Source organism: Muscardinus avellanarius (genome assembly GCF_963383645.1).
Source record: "Muscardinus avellanarius genome assembly, chromosome: 1".
Taxonomy (NCBI): domain Eukaryota; kingdom Metazoa; phylum Chordata; class Mammalia; order Rodentia; family Gliridae; genus Muscardinus; species Muscardinus avellanarius.
Window position 1 is genome coordinate 111,525,485 of NC_137786.1, and position 26,173 is coordinate 111,551,657.

Below are 26,173 nucleotides of genomic sequence, written 5' to 3' on the forward strand. Positions count from 1 at the left end.
CATTAGCTAAAGAAAAAACAGAACCTTTAATATAGAACTTTCCTACCTTTTAGAAGGACTCTAGAAGGAATGGATGAAGCACTAAATAAAAATTTAACTTTGAGCTTAATGGCACAAATAAAAATTGCATATTAATATTGTATGGGATATCATGAGGGATATGAAACAATGAGGCTCTTTGACCATTAAAGATTTCTAAGTAATGTAGATTATCTTCAAAAAAGTCATGAGGGCTTCAAAAAATGGTGCTGGAACATGCCAAAATAAAAGTTTTAACACAGACCTTAAACTCTTTGTGAATATTAATTTAAAATGTATTATATGCCTAATTATAGAACACAAAACTATAAAACTCCTAAAATATAACAAATGAGAAAATCAAGATGACCTTGGGTTTGTGATGACCACAATCACAAGCCCATCCATGCAAGAAATAACATATAGGCTGCACTTCATTAAAACTAAAACTTCCTACCCTGTGAAACACATTTTGTAAAGAGAATGAAAAGACAAGCACAGACTGGGAGAAAATATTTGCAATAAGAAGCAGGAAGGCCTTTACTCTTTCTGATCCAAGTGTCATAGTCCAACCCCTGCCCCTGAGCAGGAAATGGGACCAATGTTTCACAGAGGGGGCCTAGGTCACATTGCACTCTCCTGGACAATTTCATGAACACTTTAGAACGACTGAATGAAGAACTATAAAAAAAATCTCAGCTTGAGCAGATTCATGTGCCCTGGAAGAAGCATGCCCGCAAGTAGCACTGAGGACATTGAGGATGAGGCAGTGAAGTATCCAGGGATGGCCCCCTTGGTGGCTTCCAGGCTGTAGTCTCAAGCCCTATAGCCTGACCCACCTGGGTCTGTTAATGTGCTGTCCACAGGACACCACATCATTAAGGAAAAATCAAAGGCACACAGTGCTGAACTGAGTCTTTTTTAAGTGATCCTTATATGTTCACCAACTTGGAGTCACGAATTCTTTTAGGAGATTAAAGAACTGATGGAGTTGCCTAATCACTTCACAGGTATCTTTGTAAGATTATATACAGTAATGATTCTTTGTTATTGGTTATCAGTGAATATCATCAATAATGAATGTTAATAATTAGAACACAAACTACCCACTTTTTACATATATATATGTGTAATATATATATGTGTGTGTATGTGTGTATACACACACACATACACACAACAGGTATGCAGTGCTAGCTTCCATCTCTGAGCAGTAGAATTATGAGTGAGTTTTAGTTTTTTAAATTTTGAAATACAAATTACTCACACAACCAGAAATTGGAACATGCATTCAAATACAGTCTGCATACACTGGGTACCTAGCACCCTACACTAGTTTCAACTTCAGTGTCTCCGTGTGTGTGTGTGTGTGTGTGTGTGTGTGTGTGTGTGTGTGTTCCTAATTAAGGAAAATGAGGCTAACGAATGGCTTTAAGAACCCAATAAGCACCATGCCATGAGTCTTGGGCAGCATGAATCCCCAAGATGCTGTAAGCATCAGCTGAGTCCTGGCTTGAACCATCAGTCTAAAGGGTGCAGGGGGCTAATGCAAACAGGGGAATAGGAAGCCAAAAGACCTTGGAGCACCAAAGATCCAAGTCTGTCTTCTTCCTGCCCTATTTTTAGTGGTCTGAGTCCAGGACACACTTGGGTGTCCCAGATAGAAAATGATAAAGGGACTTGGGACTCATTTTCAAGGTATTATGACAGAGTCAACTGTAGGCCTTGTTTATCCCAATCTTCCAAGTTTGTAAGAGTCTTCTCTCACACATCAGAAGTGCCAAGCATGATGGATGCTGGCTGAAATGGGTATGAGTCTAACGGGTGTGCTGCCAACAGGATAGGACCCTCTGGTTCAACTCCAGGAGACAGGGATGGGGACAGGTTGTGGCCTGATGACTAACTCCAAAGGGATATGCAACATCTGATCTGAGTTAGAGATCAGAAGTCAAACAAGCTGAAGCGAGGAATAAGTGCAATCATTTATTAGTCAGAACCAGATGGAAGGGTGTATTTCTAACAACCATTCCTTCTCCTTGGGGTTTTATTGTAGGATATACTCAGGCCCAAGGGATGAGCCTCATTCAGTCTAGAAAGTGGCCATAAGTTCACCAGGAGGAATGTACTTCTTTTCCAGGTCAGGAGCTGGCCTTGACACTTCACAACAGTTAGCCAAGAACCTAAAGGCAGTTTCAAATGACAGTATTCAGGTGGGCATGGTGGTGCATGCTTGTAATCTCAGCATTTGGGAAGCTGAGACAAGAGGACTATGGTTCGAGGACAGCCTTGGCAACCTTTGAAACTCAATGAGACTGTTTCAAAAATAAAGAATAAAAATAGGGCTAGGGGTGTAGCTCCGAGGTAAAATGCCCCTGGGTTCCATCCCCAGTACTGCAAAAAAAAAAAAAAAAAAATAGAATTCATTATCAGAGGAAGCTTGGTGCTTGTTAGAAGAATATGGAGGTTCTGGTCATTGACAAGAGATAGGAAAGGGAAGACCAAGGTCTAAAACATGGGTGATGGAGAGAGATGGGAGATGGGAGGGATTAGAATATGCAAATTCAGATGCCTTCATCATTTTATTTTATTTTATTTATTTTTTGGTGGTACTGGGGGTGGAACCCAGAGGCTTTCTACCTCTGGGCTATACTCCCAGACCTATTTTATATTTTTATTTGGAAACAGGGTTTCACTAAGTTGCTGAGAGCCTCACTAAGTAGCTGAGGCTGGCTTCGAACCTGTGCGATCCTCCTGTCTCAGCCTCCCAAGCGCGGGGATTACAAGCGTGCGCCACCACACCCGGCATCATTTTATAGATTAGATCCAAGCAGGGCAGGAAAAAAATTCTAGCCATAGTTGTATCCTGAGAGAGGTAGGAATACAATGCTATGACACTAGGTTTTTAAACAAACCAGAGCTTAGCTCTGCTCCAAATGAGGGGTCTCCTTGGGAAGGAAGGTATGCTAAAGGTGTCAATTTCAGGAGCTGGGAGCCAGTGCTTTCTATCCTGCTTAATGTCAAGAAATCCTTTTCAGGTGGATTTCACTTTTACAGGCTTAAGACAAGGTAAGTTAATAGAATAAGGTGTGTGATCAGACTATGTAATAGGGTTTTCTGGACAAAATGAAAGCGTATCATTATGAAGAAACTAGGCCTATTATCTCAGAGCTTGGACTGAATGGCTGGAAATAATCTTCCTTCCAAGGTAAGCTCTCTGATGGTAGGAACTCTTATGTAGAATCTAGAGCCTAGCACAGAGCCCGTCCCCCAAGTTAGGGCATGAGTGACTCAGAATAAGCATAAGGCTTTCCAGGGTGACTGCCTCACTTACATACCCTATGTATATAGAGGAGAAAGACCCAGATTTTTCTGGCTATTAATCCAGATTGGAGCATCAATGACATGACAAGCCAGGCATAATCTCATTCTCTAAGATGACTTTCTTGTTTCTTCACTTAAGCCTTATGGGTTATCCCACAGCAGTGTTCTCTATTCTGTGTCATGTAAAGAATTTATATAGGTATCCCCTGAAAGCCTTTTATAGTAAAAGCTTAAAAACTATGACAGCTTGCATTTCCTTCCTTTGGGGATTCACAATTATACTACATGTTAAGGCTCTGATGAGCCTTGTGGTACAGAAAGCTATTTTATTCAGTGGTTCCAAATTTAAACAGGTTTTTTTCCCCCTTGCTAAGTAACTCATCACTGTTATTCTTACATCCATCTCAAAACAGGTAGTGTGGATCTAACTATCCCCTGATTTCAGCCACAGAACCCTATCTTATGGAGAAATGCCACTTAAATGTGACCAAATCCCCCAACATCAATGAAAATTCTGGGAGGCAAAAGTCTTGCCACATGTTTATGTCATACCTCCTACAACCCAGCAATGCCAGCACTGTGCTAGCTCACAGGAGAGGATTCAAGGTTTTCATGAACTGGAGTCAGATTTCCTTAAAATATCCTCTAGAAAGTATTATATTTCCCTGTGGTATTTGGGATTGAACCCAAGGGCATTCTGACACTAAGCTACACCACCCCCAGCCTTTTTTATTTATTTACTTATTTATTTATAAATATTCTCTCACTAAACTTGTGCTGGCCGCAAACCTGCAATCTTCCTGTTTCTGCCTCCCAAGTACTGGGGTTACAGGCAAGTGCCACTGCACCTGGCTTCTAGGAAATGTTTTCTGACACCCACTCACAATCCTATTTCCTGCCTCACAAGTCCTGCCTCATCACTGCCTGTTTCTTGCCTGTACCTGTCTCTGGACAGGAAGTTCTTTGGGGATGGGGACAGATCTGGCATGTGTTGGTGCCAGGTCTGTCATGGCCTTCAATGAGGATATGATAAATGGGCAGCATATCCCTCAGGTGTCTGCCTCATGTTGGAGCATGAGATCTGGGCCACACCCTTGACTAGACACCAACTGGCTGGGGTGCCAGTCCTCCAGCCAGCCTCTCCCTCTTTCTGTAGTCTTCTAACACTCTGGGCAGGGGTTGGCACTTAGCAGATGAACTGAGCACAGAAGACTCGGGGGCAAAGTCCCTCTCCTGGCCCTTGCCGATTTTGCTGGCTCCATCTTCCTCCCCAGGCCTCAATGGATGTCTCCTCTCAGAGCTTACCCTGGCCAGCTCGTCTCCAGACCAGAGTCACTGAGCTGTCCTTTAGCCTGTTTACTACCCTTCCCCCGGGGCTTGCCGTAGTCTGTAACCACCTGGATTAGCTGGTTTCTCCCAGACTAGACTGTGAGCTCCATGAGGCAGAGTTCATCTGCCCTCATCACTCCTGTGCGCTCATGCAGGGCCAGCACCAGCACCGTGCCTGACAGACAGCAGGTCCTCAATAAGTGTGGGGGTGAATGAGAAATGGTCTTCAGTACAAGAGTAATCAGAGTAGAAAGAAAGCTTGGTCCATCTTCCCTTCTCATTCAGGGGCCAAAACCAAAGTTCAGAGCAGACTGCCACCCAGAATTCCCAAGTACCCCTGTGTTCCCACATTCTAGCCCAGCAAGCTGAGAGCTGTCACGGTCTGAGAGCAGTTAGCATGGTGTGCAGCACTGTTATTGGGGTGTTCTTACTGAACATGCCCCAGAGCTCAGCTCCTCTCCCAGCAGGACACAGTGGCTATAGGAGTGACCGCACTGAACTGACCACTCAGGACTCTCCTAAAGTCATTTGGGCCAGCTCCTACGTGGAGGGACAGGAACAAGGCAACAGTTATGCCAACGAATCAGTGCAATGTGCAGCAAAAGGAAATGGCTCAGGTTCAGCCAACCACTAGAGGACGTCATAAAACTTAAAAATATCTATTACTCTTTAATACATAAGAGTTGATGGGGCTGATGCCACAATAAGGAATTGCTTTGAGCTGCTCTTCAAGGTAGACTGATGGGCTGCTCTAAGCATTCTCACCCTCCTCTGTGATCACCACCATACACCATGATAGCTGGGATGGAGTGAGTGTGGGGGTAACAGAGTCAAGGCCTCCAGGCCCCATGAGAAAGGATTCTGTGACCTTGACTTTCTGAGTACTGGGATCAGAGTCAGAATTCAAGCCCACTGACTAGACACAGACAAGGATAACACATATTTCCTGTACAGCACAGGCAAGATGAGATATGATGCCTTAGATGCTAGAGGAAAGAAATTAAATATGCAGTGCTTGACTTGATAATAGTGTCTATGAACACCTGAGTGGCAAATACATTATGTGGTTCAGAAGCCAAGAAATCTGGGCTGATGGCTTTGCACAGAACAACAGATTTCCCATTATGCTCAGAGCCCTGTTGGCTCTCACAGAAGCCTAAATTGGTGGTGCAGAGACAGTTGCTGCCCTTTGGGTTGTGAGGAAAATGGAGCTCAGAGAGGTTAAATGACTTACCCTAGGTCATACAGCATATCAGCTGCTATGTAAGAACTAGAATGTCCCCTGTTTCCTATCCTCCCCTGAACTCTGGCTGACTGAAAATGCTATACATAACTGTCCTGGGAGTGTCACTTAGAGTCTAGGCTCCTATTTTCCAATCTACATACTGAAAGTAACTACACCAAGCTCATACTACCAAGCTCTCCACCTCTAAGAGTCTGCCAAGCAAAAAGGCAAAAAGCCCCAAGACATGTGCAGACACCTGATAAACAGAACACAGTGATTACTGCCCATGCCTAGATTCAATAGGATGCAGAACCTACCTCCCTCCAGACTGTGTTTACCCTGGGGAAACCCTGGGCTTTCCAGTATTGAGAGACCTGGGAGAACAGGCTGCCTGTGTCATTTTGGAAGAGGCCCCAGTCTTGCTGACTCTCCTCTTTGTTTGTAGAAGAGGTGGCTACAAGAATCAGGGGTACTTTCTGGCACCTACAAAACCTACCTGATTGTACATTGAGCAATAGGAGGCAGAAAGCACTGCAGTAGAGCCTCATGATCTGGAGCCTTCTCAGCCTTTAGGCAAGTCTGTCCATGCTTTTTTTTTTTTTGGTGGTACTGGGGTTCCTGGAAACCCTTCTACTTCTGGGCTACACTCCCAGACCTATTTTATATTTTTTTATTTGGAAACAGGGTCTCTTAAGCCAGTGAGGCTGGCTCCAAACGAGCTCAATTCTCCTGTCTCTGCCTCCCAAGCTCTGGGATTACAAGCATGTGCCACCACACCTGGCTGTTTATGCTTTCGAAGGCCTGGTTTTCTCCTCACTAATTCAAGGTTGCATCCCTCCCTGCCCAACTTGTCTCCCACACTTCATGGGGCCACAAATAAGATTTATCTCTGTGAAAAGAACCAAGAACCCCTTGGAGAGATAGTTGATTCCCTGACTGGGGTGAGGAAAGTTCAGGGTTAAGACTGGAATATCTTATTTTGTTGGATGGCAAGGAAATATATAGAAAGCAATGGAGACATGGCAAAAGGATATAAGAACCAACTTGAAAGTCAAATTTGAGATAATTTGAACGTTAAAATGAGTAATGACACAAATGGAGCATAAATCACTAAACTAAACCATGAACCAACACTGATAGTACAAAAAACAAAAGAGAAAAGAAAAAGAAAAAGGAAAGGGCAGAGAGAAGCTCTTCTTTACATAAGTCACCTAAGAAATGCAGAAATGAAAGAAACTAAAAAATCTCAATTTTATAACACCACAGTAATAAGAGATTAAAATACAATCAAGAGATGCTATAGGCACTGGGTAAAGGGCTGTGATACAAGATGTGCAGAAATCCAGCAGACACCACTTGAGCTCGATGAACAAGCTGAACATCACCAGCAACAGCACAAACCCACATCAAGGAACCTGCACAGAGGAGGACTCATCACTGATGCGTCTCCTGCCCAAGTGAGACCTGAATCTCCAATCATGAGAAGAGCCCAGATGGAAGGACATTCTGCACAACAACTGACCTGGACTCTCCAAAAGTGTCACTGTCATGGAAGATTAAAAACAAGACTGGGGACTTGCTCAAGATTAAATAAGACTGGCCTAATGTAAAGTATGATCCTGAAATGGATCCTGGATCAGAAAGGTAAATCAAACAAAATCATAAAGAACATTATTGAGACAACTGAAGAAATTTCAAAATGGACTATAGCCAGAATAAATATAGAAGCATCTATGTATATTAATACCTGAACATGCACGTGTGCAGACACATACAGTGAAGAAGAGATAAAAGCAAATGGGGCAAAATGTTAACAACTTGAATCTAGCTGAAAATAATCATTAAGCTAGTCTTGTAACGTTTCCAAAGGTTTGAAATGCTTCAAAACAAAAGAAACAGAGAAAGTTCCCAGAAGTCCTTGGAGAGCTATCAGAATAACCAATCTGAGCCCAGGTGTCTATAGCTGACTCAGCACACTCACCTGTCAGGTATTCCAGGACAGCAGCCATGTACACGGGAGCTCCCACTCCAATCCTGTATTTGGGGTGGCCTTTCTTGATATACCGCAGCATCCGCCCCACAGGGAAAATGACACCTGCCTTGGCAGACCGAGAGGTCTTGGTAGACTTCTTCTTCCCACCACGGCTTGACATGGCGGTGGTTCTGGAAGCTGATCAGTAAACACACTGTGAAGGCAAGAAGCATATCTATCAGAATCACTGGGGACAGCACATCCTTCCAGTCCCCTGACAGGCACAGGTCTGGCCAGCAGATGCCACTGGTTCAGCTGCTGAAAGCCCTCTGAGCCAACTTTATGCACTCTGTTGAAGCAGTTTGACCTGATCCGAGTAAGGCTCAGCTTTGCACATTTCATACCATGACATCAATTTTACTGGTCACATCTACTTAACTGTTACCCTGACAATGACTGCTCTTAAGTGCCTTGTCTTTATGCCTCATGGTGTAAAAAAAAAAAAAAAAAAAAAAAAAAAAAAAAAAAACAAAACAAAACAAAAACGAGATTTCTTGGTTATGTTCTACACTTATTTAATTGCATTTTAAAAACTTGAGACTGGGACTAATAAAACTGCAATTAAAAAAAAACCACAGTGTGCCTACAACTAGAATGAAGATGAGAGTAGTGTCTCGACCTTGTGACCCTGATCTATGAGAGTCAAAAGCAAGCTGCAAGAGTTAGTATGGCATGTAGCCAGGTTGCAATAAAAGGCCTTCTGAGTACTTGTAGTCAACAGGGCCTGGGGGCAGGGATCTGTCTTTTTAAAAAAGGGAAGTGTTTTTCTCTCCCTGCTCTTTTCCCATCCAGAGAGTCCCCAGTCAAGTCCAGTCTCCTCAGCACTCCCACATGACTAGACCCAGCACATCACTATCTTAGCCAAATGTTCACACATCTCCTGCCAAGGTCCACCCACTTGCCCTAATCTACCTCGCACTCTGTGTGCACAGCAATCTGCGTGCACAGAGTAGATTATGCCCTGGACCTGGCACAAAAGCTTACCAGAGCTGCAACAAGTCCCAAGAGAAAATCAGGACCTCTGGCCACATGGGCCTGGCCCATCTGTCCAGCTTTGCCTCCTGCCATTTGTATTGAAACTCAGAAACAGGAGCCACCGGGGATTCCTTCTGCCTTTGCAGTAATTGCTCCCTTTTGCCAGAACATCCTGTATCCTTCACACTTGCTCTCTGCCAACTGCTAAACCATCTCTGAGGGATCAGGCAAGTGCTCAGGTCCAGCTATTCCAACCTCCCAGTTCCATGTGCTTCAGGCTGCAGCAATAATGTGAACATCCCCATCTCTCCCACTAGACTGTAAGCAGATGGAGGGCTTCCCCTGACTGTATTGCTAGTGTAGTAGATGCCTACTAAAAGTGTCCTGTCCCTCTATGTTTGTGCTTCTGGAATTCAGCTGGGCAGATATGGTCCCTGGCCTCCTGAGTTGGTGGAAAGAAAGGCAATATATAACCCAAGTTATTTAAATAATAATCATGGTGAGGGCTTCAAAGGGCCAACACAGGGTGCTGGAAGAAGACACGAGGAATTTCAACCTGTTCTGCAATTTCCTTGATACATATATACTCAGACTAATGAGCCAAAGGGACAGGTCCCCCGTGTACTGAGAAACTGAGGTAGGCTCCATGGTGTGTGGGCCTCTCCAGTTCCAATAGGCCACACCTCTATAAACATGGAGGCATTAGGGCTAGGAGTCCTTGGTACTCTGACACTCAAACTTACCCTGAAGACTTGGTCCACACCTAACATCTCCATGACACTGAGAGTACCCCAAGTCATCTGCCTGACAAAGAACCTGGGGAACTCTGGGGCAGCTGTGTGGCCAGGCCTGGGATAGTTACGGCACCTGGTTGGGGCACCAAGGGTTAAGAGATCATAGTGCTACAGAGACACAGAAGAGTCAGTTTTTGGAAACAGTTGACTCTATGTCTGGGGCTAATGCACTGTTTTAACATCTCTAGCAGGCAGCTCCCATGCTCATTCTAAGAAGCAAGTGGTACGTGCATGTGTCTACTTTCAGGAAGAGCTGTCACAGGTCTCCTGGTAGTCTTTGACTTTATTACAAATGTGTTTCACAGACCGACAACCCAATACCTTTGGACAAGGAGACCTCAACCAGATGTCTCCACCCTTTCAGTAGAGGAGACCTCTGGTCAGGGGTGGTTACCAGCAGCTATGCCCTTCTGCCTGGAGCAGACTTCAGCTCTGTTCCTCTAGGTCTGTTATATATGTTTAGGGCTGCCTCTGTAGGAAGTGGACAGTGTTCTCTTCCAGAGAGAAATCATCAGCACTGGGTCCTCGCAGGTCCCACACATACTTATTCCTAAAGAGTGATACTCCTTGTGTTTTCATCCTTTGGCTATAGCCAAAAGGCTCACTGCCAACAAGTAGCAATTCCAGGTCTTCATGCCAATTCATACCTGGCTGCTTGGCCCCTGAGTTTTATTCTGACTGCCTACTACAAATGACTGCTATGACAAGAACCCACCTGTCAATCTCACTGGCACCTTAAATCCCTCTACATTAATAACCCATCAGTGGCCATCATGCACCATGCTACCCAAGCAGGAGACACCCTATCCCTACTTCTCTGTCTGTCCCACAGCACCTAAGTGTTAGCCAAACTCTGTCCAACCCATCTGCAAACCCTCTCATCCTTCTAACTTCTCCTACTCCTCCCTGCCTGGCTTCAGCTCCTTACCTCTCCCTATTTTCCTCCTACCAGGCTTTCTCCACAGATACCAGAGGCACCTAAACCCACTCTGATGGTTGCCCATCATCCCAAGCTCCAAGTCAACCACAAACAGCCTCCTCAGCTACTTCTATAACAATTTTACTGGTCACATTGCTCTCTGGCTTCCTATCTCACTATGTCATCTAGTCCTCTTACATGAACTCCCACCATTGTAATACCACCTGCCACGAGGTTCTCACTAGAACTAAGCTGATGCTGGCACCATGCCCTGGAACCACAAGAGTCCAAGCTAACTAAAGTTTTCTTTGTAAAGTTACTAAGCATCAGGTATTTCAAGATAGTAACAGAGAACAGATTAATAAAAATCCAAAACCAGTTTCCTTGATTGGCTGGTATATCTCCTACACATAATGATTTGTGGGTTCAGACCCCTCCCATCTTCTGACTGATATCTTCAATACTGGATTCCTATGAAAGGAAAAACACCATGGAAGATAGTATATGGAGGTCTTTAGGGGCCAAGTTTGAAGGTAAGGCATGCCACTACTGGCCATGATCCATTAACTAGAACTTGGTTACATGGTTACATCTTATTGCAAGAGAGGTGGGAAATGGACTCTGTTTGTTCAGAAGAAAACAAAAAGATAAAATAGCTTTTCTCTGTAACATGGCAAACCAGTTTGAAATTTGACTCTGAAGCTAGGGTCTGAGTGACTAGCCAAAGCCTGTTGGGCCCTATTTGACCCATATCCTACATGCAGCCTAATCTGAGGGATGGATAGTCCCACACAATGGACAAAGTGACTTCCTAAGCACTCAGCCTCTCCTCAGAGCTTTGCAATTGCTCACAGGAGAACAGCTATACTATTTGGTCAAACTGACAAAAATATCACCTTAATCAGGAGCTCTCACCCTATTGCGGGCCTCAAATGCTTTCATGACAGTGACAGAGCCAGCCATCATGGTATAGTAGCTTGGCTGCCCTTTTGCTGTTATCAGCCTAGGACATGAAGATCCTCAAAGGATCTCTGTGCTATAACTAGACACGGTTTGACATCTGTTGAGGCTTCCTGTGTTGAAATTTAACCCCCATTCTGAGGTATTGAGAAGAAAGAAACTTGACTTTGGTGTTTAGAGGTGGGGCCTGTGAGAAATATTTAGAATTAGATAAGGTCATTCGGGTGGAGTCCCTGTGATTGAATCTTTGTGGCTTTATAGAAAGAGGGGTAGAGACTAGAAGAGACACATAGGCACAGGTGTGCACTCCCTGTCTCTTGCCATATGATACTCTGCACCCCTCAGGGGTCTGCCAACAAGAAGGCCATTACCAGATGTTACCCCATTACCTTCACTTCTAGAACCATAGCCAAAATACCTTTTTCTTCATAAACTAGCCTGCCTTGGTATTTTGTTATAGTATCAGAAAACAGACTAATATGCTCTTTAACTCCTCTAACTTTAAACCAATCACAATAAAAATGAAACTTGCTTGCAGACACTCAAAGTTTACCTAAAGAAAACCTATCGAAGAGGGGCTAAACAGAAAGATTAAATATGGTTGGGTAATCAGCCAGTCTCTGATCACTCAGTTGTTACTAAGCCATGCTTGGGAAAATGCAATCTGTCCTTATAGCACAGGGCAAATTAGAATGCTGGTGGGAAGATCCCATGAATAGCATGAACAAGAGAACAGGAGGCCCCGACTACAAGGAACAGCAGTAGAAGTGAAGAAAGGGACCATGGATGTCCTGCTATGCCTTCCTATTCTTTGCTGCATGCAGACTAAGTTCACTCCCATCTCTACCCTTCAACATATGCTGCTTGCTCAGTCTGAAACACCCACCCCAGCCCTATTTGAAGTAGTTCAGCAACCAGAGCTCCCCCAGGCTGAATCATTCCTGGTTTCCCCAGCAGACATGCATGCTGATGCCCAACTTAAAATGCTATATAATTTTCTTCTGCCTGCCCCTATTCTTTAATACATTTTCTTTACTCAATTTTATACAAAGTACTCTGCAAATACAGCTTTCAGTTCTTCCTTCCAACCTGCCACTCTAGACCCAGTTTATATATGAATTCTAAAGCTAGCTACCACATACTTAGCACTTGTACATTGTATCATTACTTGTTTTCTTATGTCTTGATGGCATGGACCAATTTTCTCTGTTCACCACTGCATCTCAGGCACCCACCACCCTGCCTACTACTCAATAGACACTTGAATGCCAGATGAACTGTAGTTTATTAGTTGGCACTTACATTGGATGCAGTTCCCTTGACAAAGGGTAGCATTTCCAAAGACCAAGGACTCAGAGCTATGGCCAGTGGGACACCAGTCAGGAAGCTTTTCTGAGACTATTTGTGTACATCTACTTGGTCAAAACACTGTGGAATCCTACTCTCAAAAGTCAGGGAGCTTGTGGAGTCGCCTTAGGGATTCCTGGGAAGGTAGCACTCCAATGCCCTGATAGCTAGGGAATGAGTCAAACAGGGACTTACAACTCTATGAGAATTTTATGGCTCCAGCAACCATTTGCCTTTCCACCTGACGGGCTCAGTAACAAAGACCAGAGGAAAATACTTGCCTTCCTCATAACTGCAAGACATTGGCTCCTGGTATAGGTGCAGCAGAAAAAACCCTTAAACAATCAGGGTACTCATGAAACCACTAAAAATGATCGATCATAAAGTCTTACTGTCTGAGCAATGAATACATATACATTGGCACTAAATGAAATATTGATTACAACAGCTGGGGAGTTGCATCAGAGAGCCCTACCTCTGGCTCCAGGATAGGGGAATCTGAGCTATTGGTGCTCAAATCACTGTTGATGAGGGAGGACTGCACAACCCAATCCCTGAGGCTGGATAAATGCCCCCATATCCACATGCATTTGTCGCCTTCCCATCAACTCCATCATGAAAGCAAACCTGAGACACTTGATTCTGAAGGGAAAGACACTAATCCTGTTGTTCTCTTCTGTTTACTCCTATCACAACAGATGATTAACGGTGGTACGTCCCCAGAGGCATGTGGATATACTATACAAACATCACGCAGAGGTGGGTTCACAAGCTGTGTTCCAATTGGCTTGGAACAGAGACCTGTTGCCGTAACTCTAGCCAATCAGGAAAAACATCTCTCCATTCATTAAACACTAAATCATAAAATGAGCCAGACAAGTAAAGAACCTACAGTCCACCCTCAGTGAACATAGGGATTGAAAATAGAAGAGGCAGACCAACTGAGATAGAAAATAAATCTTCAACCAAGCATATTATTCCAGCACATATATCTTGCTTATGTGATAGGCTTACAGTGGCAGGAAAATGCAAAACCCAATGCAAGTGCAAGCATTCATCACAAGCAGGAAACAGTCTTAAGGAGACAGTTGGGGAATAAAATTTCACTTCTGCAACCCACTGTATGGTGTCTTTCTATACTGTACTGAAGGTACTCGCATTACATTTCAATAGCATATGTATATTAGTATCTACTTGCTTCATAAGAAACTTTCCCCCTTGCCTCCTCTCTTTTTGAAAACTGTGGAGTATATAATTACTTCAATGAAAGCCATCAAGGAAAAAAAAGTTAAAAGTTAGGTGTGGTGGCGCATATATAATCCCAGTACTTGTGAAACTGAGACAGGAGATTTGCAGGTGCAAAGTTAGCCTCAGAAACTCCGTGAGACCCTGTTTCCAAGTAAAAAGTAAAATAGGATAGGGCTGAGGATATAGCCTGGAGGTAGAAGGTCCCTGGGTCCCACCCCAAGTACCACCCCCAGCCCCGCCACAGTTCAAGTGTGAGCTACAGAGCTTAAGACTTAAGTCAGGCTTAGCATTTGGAAGCAACTCAGTATTTGCTGAATAGGGGAAGTATTCCTAAGATTAAAGAACACCTGACCACATTTCTCTCCTGCTCAAAACTTTCAATGGTTCCCTACTGTTCTTAGGATAAAGTGTGGTTCTGATCAGGGTCCAGTGACTTGGCCTGTTTGGCCAGCTAGCATGACCTGACTCTAGGCTTCAGCCATCCTCAGCCTCTGGCAGCTCCTCAAGTGTCCTCTTATTTTTTTCTTCCAAGTTCTACATGTGTGGTTCCCAAAACTCAAACACTTGTCCCCATCTGCACTCCTTTACCCAACCAACTTCTACTTGACCTCTCCAAGCCAGATAAGGGCTTACTTCTGGCTAGGTTACTGTCCTTCCTGACGGCGGCTACTGTGGCTTCCTACACGAACCTCCCAACAGCCATTTTTTCTCCTAATGTTAGTTCTCCAGAGCAAAGCCTGGCATTTCTTGATCATGGCTTGTCCCCATTGCCTGAATCAGAGCTGATTCACAGGGAAGATCTGTTGAAAGACTGGAAGACACAGGCCAGGCAAGTTCGATTCCAGCAAAAAAGCACTACAATTCTTTGGGATGACAAGTAGACCCATCAGGCTCATTCACAAGAGCTGAGGCAAAGTCCAGTGTCCCTCTAAATCTATAGAATGGGGGGGGATCCTATGACAGATATGTGTCCCATACACTCCTGCCCCTTCCCAGCCCATGTTCCAGGAAAAGGGTTCTAAGAAGTCTATAACAAACCCATGGGAACACTCAAAGAAGAATCAGAGGCTGCTGCAATTCTGATATACGCCATATGTAGACTCTTGCTGGGTTTTTCCATGAGAGTTTTTGCTTCATGCTTTTATTTATTGAAATAATCCTTCTTTAAATGACTTGAGATGGCATTCACTCTGAAGGTACTAAGAGACAAGTTCCAAAACACATCTATTCCAAGCCTGTCAGTAAGAAAGGAAGTTAGCTATAATGTCCCCAGGACCAGAAGTGGTAAACTAAGCTGTGTTACTCCCTGCCCCTAACCCAGCTGGTAAAAACCAAGAGTAAGCAGGGCATGGTGATGAATACCTGCAATCTCAGCACATGGGAGGCTGAGACAAGAGGATTACAGGTTCAAAGCCAACCTCAGCAACTTAGTGAGGCCCTCAGCAACTTAGCAAGAACCTATTTCAAAATTTAAAAAAAAAAAAATGGGCAGGATATATAGCTCAGAGATAGAACACCCCTGGGTTCAATCCCTAGTAACACACACACACCACTCAAGACAGTAACACAACTGCATATTAGAATGTCACATTTCATGTTCCAGACAATTCTCAAAGCTTAATGTGAGCCATCCCTGCCTCATCAAAGATTAGACCCTGCCCCTAAACAATTTTCACCTCCATCCCTCTCACACTTTGCTTAGATACAAGCTTTAACAATCACAACTAACTGAAACAAAAGAACCGCCTGCCAAGATGTTCCTCTCTCCTTATAAAACCTTAGGGGAAGAATTTGAAGTCTTAAGAATTGTGTTATTATTTTTCTGAAAAAAAAAACAGGTTTAAAAGTTTAAGTCATCCTCATCATAGTCCCTTATTAGGAGTAAGATGCTACTGTTTAGCTTTTATTAATTGTGTACAAGGTGTATTAATTCCAGTTGGGGGCATGAAGTGTCCACTTCAGAGTTAATGACATCCTACAGCAGCCCAGGACCATAAGGTGGCCTGCAGTTAAGTGGCAGGTGGGTTTTACCTATTTGTATCTTGAGTCTCCCACCCTAATCTAAGGCTGTCCAAAACCCTGGGAACAAAGCAAACCCTCCCCACTAACAGTAAAACCTCAAACCACAAAGGTGTTAGAAAAGAGGGAAGCTAGCAGGAGTGCCCCCTTTAATTGTCTATTCCTCAATGCGGTTTATTGGACTATTAAAATCTTACAAGGACTTCATGGTAACTGTAATTGCTGAATTCAGGGTCTATGTCAGCGGCTGGTCCAGGAAGTCGCTCCCCAACACCTAGTCTAACATTTCACGCAATTTCCTGACCAGCAACCAGAGTGATCAGTGGTCCTGGACGGAGTGGGGGTGGGGCACACCCTCTCTCACACCTGTTGTCAGGTGGTAAGGCCAGCAGCATCCCGCGCACTGGCTCTCCACTCCACCCCACCCACCCGCGGAGAGTTTCTGCCCTGCGGCCTTCTCCTGCGGTAGAACCTACAGCCCTCCGGAGTTACCTTAAAAAAAAAAAAAATCTCCCAACCACAAAGCAAACAAAAGGCCAATTCGGAGGCGAGCGAGCGCAGCAGGGGTGGCCGCGGCCCCTCTCCTCGCGGTCCCCGGACAGCACCCGCCCCCGGCCGGCCTTGGCCTCGGTCCCGCGCGCCCCCAGGGCCCGCCCCGGCCTGTAGTGAGGAGCCGGCGGCCGCCAGGCCCCGGGCTCGGCCCGACTTATTGTGGCGCGGCGGGCCACTCGCGGGCCGGGCCGGCGGCGCTGCCCCGGGCCACCCGCGCACCAGCCGGCGGCCCACGCCGCGGGGCCTCCGCTTCCTCGGGCCCAGCCCGGGCAGGCCGCCCGGGCCCCGACTGACCCCTTCCCACAAAAGCGCCCGGGCGCGGGCAGAGGATGCGTTCGGAGACAAGGTGGTTTCCGGGTTTGCTTTGGGAACAAAACCAAGGAGGCTCCGCGCGGCCCGGGCCGCGGCCGGCGGGTCCCCGAGCCCGCAGCGCCCGCAGCGCCCGCAGCCGCCCCGCCGAGCGCCGCGGTGCGCGCCAGGCCCGGCCGCCGGCTCCGCGGCTGCAGGCGCGCGGCGGGCGCGGGGCGCGTGGCCAGGCCCGCGCGGCACTTACGGGCGGCGGCGGCGGCGGCGGCTGCAGCTAGGTGTCCGGCCGAGCTCCCGGCCGCTCGCGCCTCTCCTCTCCGCGCTCCTCGCTGCCCGCCCGCCCGCCCGCGCCTCCTCGCTGCCCGCCCGCGCGCCCCGCGCTGCCCTCCGCCCGGCTCCGCCGCCGAGTGAACTGGAACCAGTCGCCGCGCCGGCCCCACAATGCACCGCGCGCTCGTCACGTCCCATCCGGCCGCGCGGCGCCCCGGCCCTGACCCCGGCCGCCCGCGCGCGGGGCCTGGGGACCGGCCTCCGCCGCCTGGCCCAGCAGCCTCCCCACCGCCCCTGCGAGGCGGGCGGACGCTGGTACCAGCGATCGCCTTCGCCTCCCCCGTCAGTACGAACTCCCCACAGCCCCAGCCCCCACTCCCCGTAGGCACCCGCCATCCACAGCCCGGGTCTGCCCCAGGATCAGCTGCTCCACGCCCACTTCAGAGTCAAACCCACCTACTGCAAGGTCTGGACTCGGTTTGCTCATGGAAGCAGATAGCTACTTTCACTCAGCAAACGTTGGGTACTGGTCCGACTTGTGATTAATTAAATAGCGGATCTTCATCACAAGCATTTTTCTAAATACAGAAGAAGACGAAGACGAAGACGAAGACGAAGAAAGCAAGCCAGTGCAAAGACCATCCGCCTATTTCTAAGTTGGTTTTCTTTTCCTCCTGAATACAATAGTGTCCTGTCAGGTCCCAGGTGCTTAAATAGGGCCTCCAGGGTCACTCTTCTTCCTCAAAGTATGAAGAAGGAAGCCGACTCTCTGCCCAGCTGTGAACTGAATTTGGATAACAATACACATCCCTCAGGGTTGTTGTGAAAGTCAATGTGCCCTGCTGGGGTTTATGGAAGTAATTGAAGACAGGCCCCAGCCCTCCAGCTGCACTGAAATTGCCGCAGAGGTAACCTTGTCTTCTTATCCTGATGCTTACAAGTCTGCAAAACACTGTCCCATACGTGTCATTCAAGTGAATACTCAGGGCACTGCTCCCTGCACCATTCTGGGTGCCGGAGATAAAGCAGTGAACAGAGCAGGCAAAAATCTCTGCCCCCCTCCCACCTCGAGATTGCAGTCTCCAGAAATCTGGCTCAGGAAGGCACACCATCTTTTCTTTTTAAAGATTTTTAGTTTTTCCAATTGTAAAATAAATGTGTGCTCACCGTGGAAACAAAAGTAAAAATGCTCAAATGAATTGCCCTAAGCACTTGCTGGGAGTGAGTGACTGCGCCCCTCTAGCCCAGAGCAGTGCGCTTGAAGGAATGCAGGAAGAAGAATCTAAGATATTGACAATATTAGTATATGGAATCTATTAGAAATAAGAAAGTAGGATATTAGAATTAAAGTAGGACCCTTGTAGAAGTAAGAGAGTAACAAAAACATGTAAGAGTGCTGTGAGGAGACATTCCCCTCTCCTTATAAAATTAAAATGTGAAGATATAGAATTAACTTAGAATAAAACTGCAAGTTTCTGCTTCGGTAACCCCACTCGCCAATATAAAGTACAACTTGTAAGTTCGTGCTTATGATAACTGCCTGAGTTCTGGCTTCTGTGAAACTGCTTGCTTATGCCCCAGCTACCTTAATGTTAAAAGTTGTTTTAATTTAAAAACCTAGGTTACTATTAGAAATTATTTTAAGGATAGACTTGTCTTTCAAAATTCTTGATGCTAAGAGTTGTTTCTTTAAAGTTTGAGATATTTTAAAATAGTATAAAGTAGTTTAGGGAATGAAGCTATTTTTCTTGGAAATGAGTCCCAAGCCTGCCACAGCTTTATCTAAAGAAAACACCTGGTACTCATGGGCCGAGCTGAAGGTTACCATAGTAACCAAGCATGAAAGAGAAAGTCACTCCTAGGCGGGCCGTGTAGAAAGGCTGTCCTTTAAAACTATTTGCTAAGCCGGGGCGTGGTGGCGCACGCTTGTAATCCCCAAGCTTGGGAGGCAGAGACAGGAGGATCGCGCAGGTTCGAAGCCAGCCGCGCGTGCTGGCTTAGGAGACCCTGTTTCCAAATAAAAATGTAAAAATAGGTCTGGGAGTGTAGCCGGGAGGTAGAAGGGCTTCCAGAAACCCCAGTACCACCAAAAAAATAAAAAATACAAAAACTATTTGCTGTGATTCAAGTGTGTGTGTGCTTTCTTTTGAAATCATCGGTTGTACTTGTTTACCTTTTTATTTGATTGGTTGTATCCTACTTTTTGGCGGGCTGTGACGTGTGTAACCACCCCTCCAGAGGCTATAAATATAGAGCCTGAAGTGTGCTCAGGGTCGACTCTGACCACTTGCTCTCTGTTGGTGAGGCTGGACGTTGGCTCGGCCAGGGCACTCCCTGGTAGCCACCGGGACAGTTCCTCAAACCACAGGCGGGCTTGTAAAAGAGCTTCGACCACTGGCTAGCCAGTACAAAGAGCTGCAGCACAATAAAGCTCTGCCTGTGTGTTACATCCTTGGTGTGTTCTTCGTTATTTGGGCAAGGGGGCGCATCTCGGACCCTAACACGCTGAGCCATACAGATTGTCCAAATCTGCTTAATATAAACATATCTGGGCTCCTACTCTACATAGTGCTTCTTCCCTGCTTTTTAAACAGGTACTCTATAACCGTTCTCAAACTATTTGGATTCAGAACCCCTTAACTAAACCTGAACATGGTGGTGCACCCAGGAAAGGAGGATTGATTGCAGGCTCAAGGCCAGCCTCAGCAACTTAGGGATACTATGTTTCTTTTCTTTTCTTTTCTTTTTTTAATTGGTACACTACAGTCTCACATCATAATGTAGATCATGTTGACAATGGTGTATATTCACACAGTACTTGGTGCCTCCTTCACCCAGCCTGGTTCCCCATTTCCCTCCCTCCCAATACTGAGTTTCAGATTAACAATGTTATATTCACATGTATGCATATGGCCGCAAGTAGCATTTCTATTAATAAACCTCAGCCTTCTTCTTCTCCTACCCTTCCTTCCTGGCTTTGCTGAGGTCTCTCCTCCATTATCGGGAGTCCCTCTGCTATCCCAAATACTCCCTAGTTTGAGCATATTAGAGAAAACGTATGTCCCTTCGTTTTCTATGCTTGGCTAATCTCACTTAACATAATGTTCTCCAGGCCCTTCCATATTCTTACCAATGACATAATTTTGTTCTTCTTTATTGCTGAGTAGAATTCCATTGTGTACATTTCCCATAACTTTGTAATCCATTCATCTGTTGATGGACACCAAGATTAGTAATGAGAGAAGCTCTTTACCAGCTACCCCTCTGATACAGGGCTAATATACAGAATAAAGAGTTCAAAAGACTCCACACTAGCAAAACAAATAAGCCAAGCAAGAAATGGGTAACTGAGTTGAATAGATACTTCACAAAAGAAGATATGCAAATGGCCAATAGATAACACGAAAAAATGTTCAACATCATTAGTAATCAGGGAGATACAAATCAAAACTACACTGAGATTTCATCTAACCCCATCAGAGTGTCAAGCATAAAGAAGGCAAATAACAACAAGTGTTGGTGAGAATGTGGGGAAATAGGAACTCTTCTACACTGTTGGTGGGAGTGCAAACTAGTTCAGCTGCTATGGAGATTCCTTAGAAAACTGGGATCCACCATATGATCCAGCTATACCACTCCTGGTATCTTTCCAAAGAGGCTGAAATCACAGAACTACAATAACATATGCATACCCATGTTCATAGCAGCACAATTCCCAGTAGTGAGACACTGTTTCAAAATAAGAACATGAAAAGCACTGGGTGTACAGCTCAGAGGTAGAATGCCCCTGGGTTGAAGCCCCAGCACATCTCCCTCCAAAGAAATCCTCAATTCTCTTTGAAAATTATTGAAAACCTTGAAGAGCTTTTATATGTGGGTTATATCTACCTATCTATCAATATTTTTTCTATTAAAAGCTGGGGGTATAGCTCAGTGGTTGAGCACTTGCCTTGTACATGCAAGAATGTAGTTTTGATTCCTAGCACTATAAAATAATCACTCTATTAGAATTTTAAACTGGGAAATTACAAGTATTCATTATTCATTTTTTAAATATTTGTGGGGTTTTTGGTGGTGCTGGGCGTGGAACCTAGGGGCTTTCTACCTCTGGGCTATACTCCCAGACCTATTTTCTATTTTGTTTGGAAACAGGGTCTCACTAAGTTATTGAGAGCCTCACTAAGTGGCTTCGAACCTGTGTGATCCTCCTATCCAGTCTCCCAAGTGTTGGGATTAAAAGTGTGTGCCACTACGCCCGGCCATTTTTTTAATATTAACATGTAAGCAAGGTTCATGTTGACATATGTATTTTTGTGAAAAAATTTGTTTAACAAAAAAGTTAGAAAAGTAGCTTTTTTAAACAATTTTAAACCCTTCTTTATTGTCTGATTGCTATATGTTATTTTATTTGAAATAAGTGAAGAAAATTTAACCTTATGAAAATATGTTTTTAAAACAGAGGACTTTAATAGCTTTTACAAATAATTGCAAATGTTCTTATTTGATACTACACCCAAATCAAGAAGTAATAGTTTCTTAAAAGTTAATCATAATGTAGAGTCTAGAACAAATCAGTGAATTTTTAAACTCAATCACATCAAAATTAATTGGTCTATTTTATTTCTTGAATAGACCATTTAGCCATGCATGATTTTATAAAACCCATACAGTGGTCATTTGGAAAATATAGTTTCACTATGGTCTGTAGGACTTCAGATGAAAACACAGTGCAGTATACAATACTGGAAAGTCACATCCATCAGCTGAGTTGCTCTGAAGGTTTTTAAGTATAAGAAAGTTGTTAAGCTCATAGTGGCAGATAGGAGTTTCCAGAAGTTGCAGTTTTTACTTAAAAGTTCAAATTTATTATTGACAATAATATCATAGACATTTTTCTTGAAATGACAGGTTCTTTTATTCATTTGCAAAAATGTTTGTACATTTTTTCATAGACTGCAGGATGACTTCCAATGGGCCTCAAGCATTTTTGCCTCTATGGGCCCCTTCATTAAAAAACAAACTGTATTAGTATAAAGTTAATCTATTATTAGTATAAAGTATAATCTATTAAAACTTTGCCTTGTAGAGAACTTGGCCCTGAATACGCCACGGTTGTTCACTCAGGCCCAGTTTCTCCCTTGGGAACAATGCCGAGGCCCACAGAATTTTGAGTCCACAAAAATGCCTTACTTTCTTTTAAAATCAGGAGAAAATGAAGACCAATTCTTTTTATTTATATTTATTATTATTTATTTTATTTTATTTTTGTTGGTACTGGGATTCCTGGAAACCCTTCTACCTCTGGGCTACACTCCCAGACCTATCTTATATTTTTATTTGGAAACAGGGTCTCTTAGGCCAGCGAGGCTTTGAACCTGTGCGATCCTCCTGTCTCCGCCTCCCAAGTGCGGGGATTACAAGCGTGTGCTGCCACCATGCCCGGCTTCCAATTCTTTTTAATTGAAGAAAAATAGTATATAATGTTAATGCATTTGTCTTTATACTAACATTGTCATAGAATACAATTTTTTCATCTTCTACTAAGGCTGGCTTCCATAAAGGCAAAGGTGCCTCCAGCACAGGAAAGCATTACACAGTCCTGGCATCTGTCTCTGTGTGCCCAGCAGCAGTGGCATCCTGTGGCAAAGGCAGCTAGTTGAGTGCATGCCCGTGCTTTTCCTTAGGGCAACCATCCTTAGCTGTGAGATAGCAGAAGTGCTTTGTGCTCCTATCCGATTGAGTGATCTAGAATATTTTTAAATATGTCCTGAAGGCGCATGTGGTGGCACACACCTAATCCCAGTACTTGGGAGGGTGAGACTGAAGGAACTCAGGTTCAGGGCCAGCCTCAACAACTTAAAGAGGCTTTCAGCAACTTAAATGAGACCCTGCCTGTTTCAAAATAAAACAGGGCTGGAGGTAGAGGCCCCTAGGCTCAATCTCCAGTAACACAACACACAACACACACACACACACACACACACACACACACACACTTAACAGTCAAGATTTTATTTTTTTCATTACTATCATAGATTTCATTTTTATTTTTTTAATTTATTTTTATTGGTGCATGGTAATCATATATCACATTGGAATACAAGACTTGAGAGGATATACAAGCACATATCATCCAATTAGCCCTCATTCAGCCCCCATCCCATTCCCTCTGCCTCCCTCAATCCCATGCTTGTTTGGTGATTAACTTTGATACATTTGTTTATGTACCTCCTGCATTTTAAAGAGGCTCCATCCTCCCCTATTCCATACCCTCTGATTGGTCACCTTAGTTGATTCACTATAGGGCCCTTTCTATACCTTGACCTCTTCCTGTTGCCCCTTTCCTCCTAGTTATTCTGATTAGGGGAAGCATCTGGTTTTTATTTTCTGCCATATTTCTCTGTGTATGCCGCATTGAAAGTACTGATCCCACTCTTGACGGCCCCAGTAGTGGCCTGGCTACCCAGTGGACTGATCCAGACCTCGCTGGCTCAAGCAGGGGCCTTGCCTCATGGGAGGCCCCAATTTTGGTCTTGCTGGCCCTGACACTGGCCTAACCCCTCAGCTGGATCCAATCCTGGCCTCAGTGGCCCCAGCACTGGCCTAGCCTCAAGGCAGGCTCCGATCCCAGCCTTGGAAGCCTCAGTAGTGGCCTTGCCTCATGGAAGGCTCCGATGTCGGCCGCTGGCCCCAGCACCAGCCTAACCCCTCGGCAGGCTCCGATCCCGGTCTCAGAGGCCCCAGCACCAGCCTTGCCTCACGGCAGGCTCTGTTCCTGGCCTCGCTGGCCCCGGCAATGGCCTAACCCCTCGGCAGGCTCTTATCCCGGCCTCAGAGGCCCTAGCACTGTCCTTGCCTCACGGTAGGCTCTACTGCTGGCTGCTGGCCCTGGCATTGACCTAACCCCTTGGCAGGCTCCAATCCCAGCCTGGGAGGCCCCAGTAGCGGCCTTGCCTCACGGCAAGCTCCGATGCCGGCCATTGGCCCGGCACCAGCCTAACCCCTCAGCAGGCTCTTATCCTGGCCTCGGAGGCCACAGAACCGGCCTTGCCTCATGGCAGACTCCAATGCTGGCCTCGCTGGCCCCAGCACTGGCCTAACCCCTCAGCAGGCTCCAATCCTGGCCTCGGAGGCCTCAGTAGCATCCTTGCCTCATGGCAGACTCCAATGCTGGCCTCGCTGGCCCCGGCACCGGCCAAACCCCTCGGCAGGCTCCAGTCCAGGCCTTGGAGGTCCCAGCACCGGCCTTTCCTTATGGTGAGCTCTGATCCTGGCCTTGCTGGCCCTGGTACCAGCCTAACCCCTCTGCAGGCTCTGATCCTGGCCTTGGAGGCCCCAGCACTGGCCTTGCCTCACAGCAGGCTCTGATGCCGGCCTCACTGGCCCTAGCACCAGCCTAACCCGTTGGCAGGCTCTGATCCTGGCCCCAGAGGCCTCAGTAGCAACCTTGCCTCACGGAAGGCTCCGATGCCGGCCGCTGGCCCCGGCACCGGCCTAACTCCTTAGCAGGCTCTGATCCCGGCCTCAGAGGCCCCAGCACCGGCCTTGCCTCACGGCAGGCTCTGATGCCGGCTGCTGGCCCCGGCATCGGCCTAACCCCTTGGCAGGCTCCAATCCCGGCCTCGGAGGCCCCAGTAACAGCCTTGCCTCACGGCAGGCTCCGATACCAGCCATTAGCCCTGGCATCGGCCTAACCCCTCGGAAGGCTTTGATCCCAGCCTCGCATGCCCTAGCACCAGCCTTGCCTCACGGCAGGCTCCGATGCCGGCCTCACTGGTCCCAGCACCGGCCTAGCCCCTCGGCAGGCTCAGATCCCGGCCTTGTAGGCCCCAGCATCGGCCTAACCCCTCGGCAGGCTCCAATCCTGGCCTCGGAGGCCCCAGTAGTGGCCTTGCCTCACAGCAAGCTCCAATCCCGGCCTCACTGGCCCCAGCACCAGCCTAACTCCTCGGCAGGCTCCGATCCCGGCCTCGGAGGCCTCAGTAGCAGCCTTGCCTCACGGAAGGCTCTAATGCTGGCTGCTGGCCCCGGCACCAGCCTGACCCCTTGGCAGGTTCCAATCCCGGCCTCAGAGACTCTAGCACCGGCCTTGCCTCATGGCAGGCTCCAATCCCAGCTTTGGTGTGTCCGTCGCTGGCCTCACCCCTCCAATCCGAGCACCCTCTTCGCCCAACCATTTGTCCCCTGTTCTCGAGGGTGCGTGGTGGTAGCATTCTGCCTCTGGGGTTATTACTTCAAAGGTTCCAGGTGTAATGCATCAGATCTCTGCCTTCCCTGAATACTGGCCACTGCCATTGCCACTGCCTCCACCATTTCAAATCTTTTCTCAGCTCTTTTTCCACTCTGAATGTTGTCCAGTGGTCCTAATCATGCGCGACGGTGGCATTCGACATTTGGTGTAATTTCTCCAAAAAAAAATAAGGTTGGTAGGATCCTATTTCTGCTTCTCCTGAATACAAGTCTCCACCGCTATAGCGGAGACCACTTACAACACCGCCATTCTCCTTGGTCTCTGCTAAACTCTCTCCTTACAGGTGATGTCCAAGTTTCTTAGCAATGTAGAGAAGAAGCAGTCCTCCTTTGCGGGGAATTTTTCCAAAAGTTCCAGTTCATTTGGATAAGTTTTGTCTGCATCTCCAGTATCCTGGCATCCACCATAGCCTTCTTGACCCCTCTCCGATATTTTTCTTTTTTCTTTTCCTTTTTTTTTTTAAGTAAGAAAAGACAGTATGTATGGTTTGAGGAGGTTGTAGGATCAGGCATTCAGTAGCACTGTGACCTGGCCTGGTTTCCCCAAGGGTCCAGCGTGTTTCTCACTACTCTGCCTGGGGCCTAGAGTCCTGCGACCTGAGCTCCAG

The 26,173-nt window shown here is 46.2% G+C and overlaps 2 protein-coding genes across 6 annotated transcripts in view; both read right to left on the reverse strand.

The window, feature by feature from the left end:
• The window catches only part of MACROH2A1 (macroH2A.1 histone), a gene marked incomplete at both ends in the record, with an annotated part of 55,623 nt that extends 47,577 nt beyond the window's left edge, over positions 1 to 8,046 (reverse strand). For all 5 annotated transcript variants that reach the window (XM_080694898.1, XM_080694897.1, XM_080694895.1 and 2 more), the window contains one exon: positions 7,875 to 8,046. In XM_080694898.1, coding sequence (XP_080551024.1) covers positions 7,875 to 8,046 — 172 coding nt within the window. The remainder of the gene's footprint in view (positions 1 to 7,874) is intronic.
• Positions 8,047 to 17,820: 9,774 nt separating this feature from the next.
• The window catches only part of TIFAB (TIFA inhibitor), a gene marked incomplete at both ends in the record, with an annotated part of 65,036 nt that continues 56,683 nt past the window's right edge, over positions 17,821 to 26,173 (reverse strand). The window contains 2 exon segments of the mRNA XM_080713585.1: positions 17,821 to 17,893; positions 18,279 to 18,322. Coding sequence (XP_080569711.1) covers positions 17,821 to 17,893; positions 18,279 to 18,322 — 117 coding nt within the window.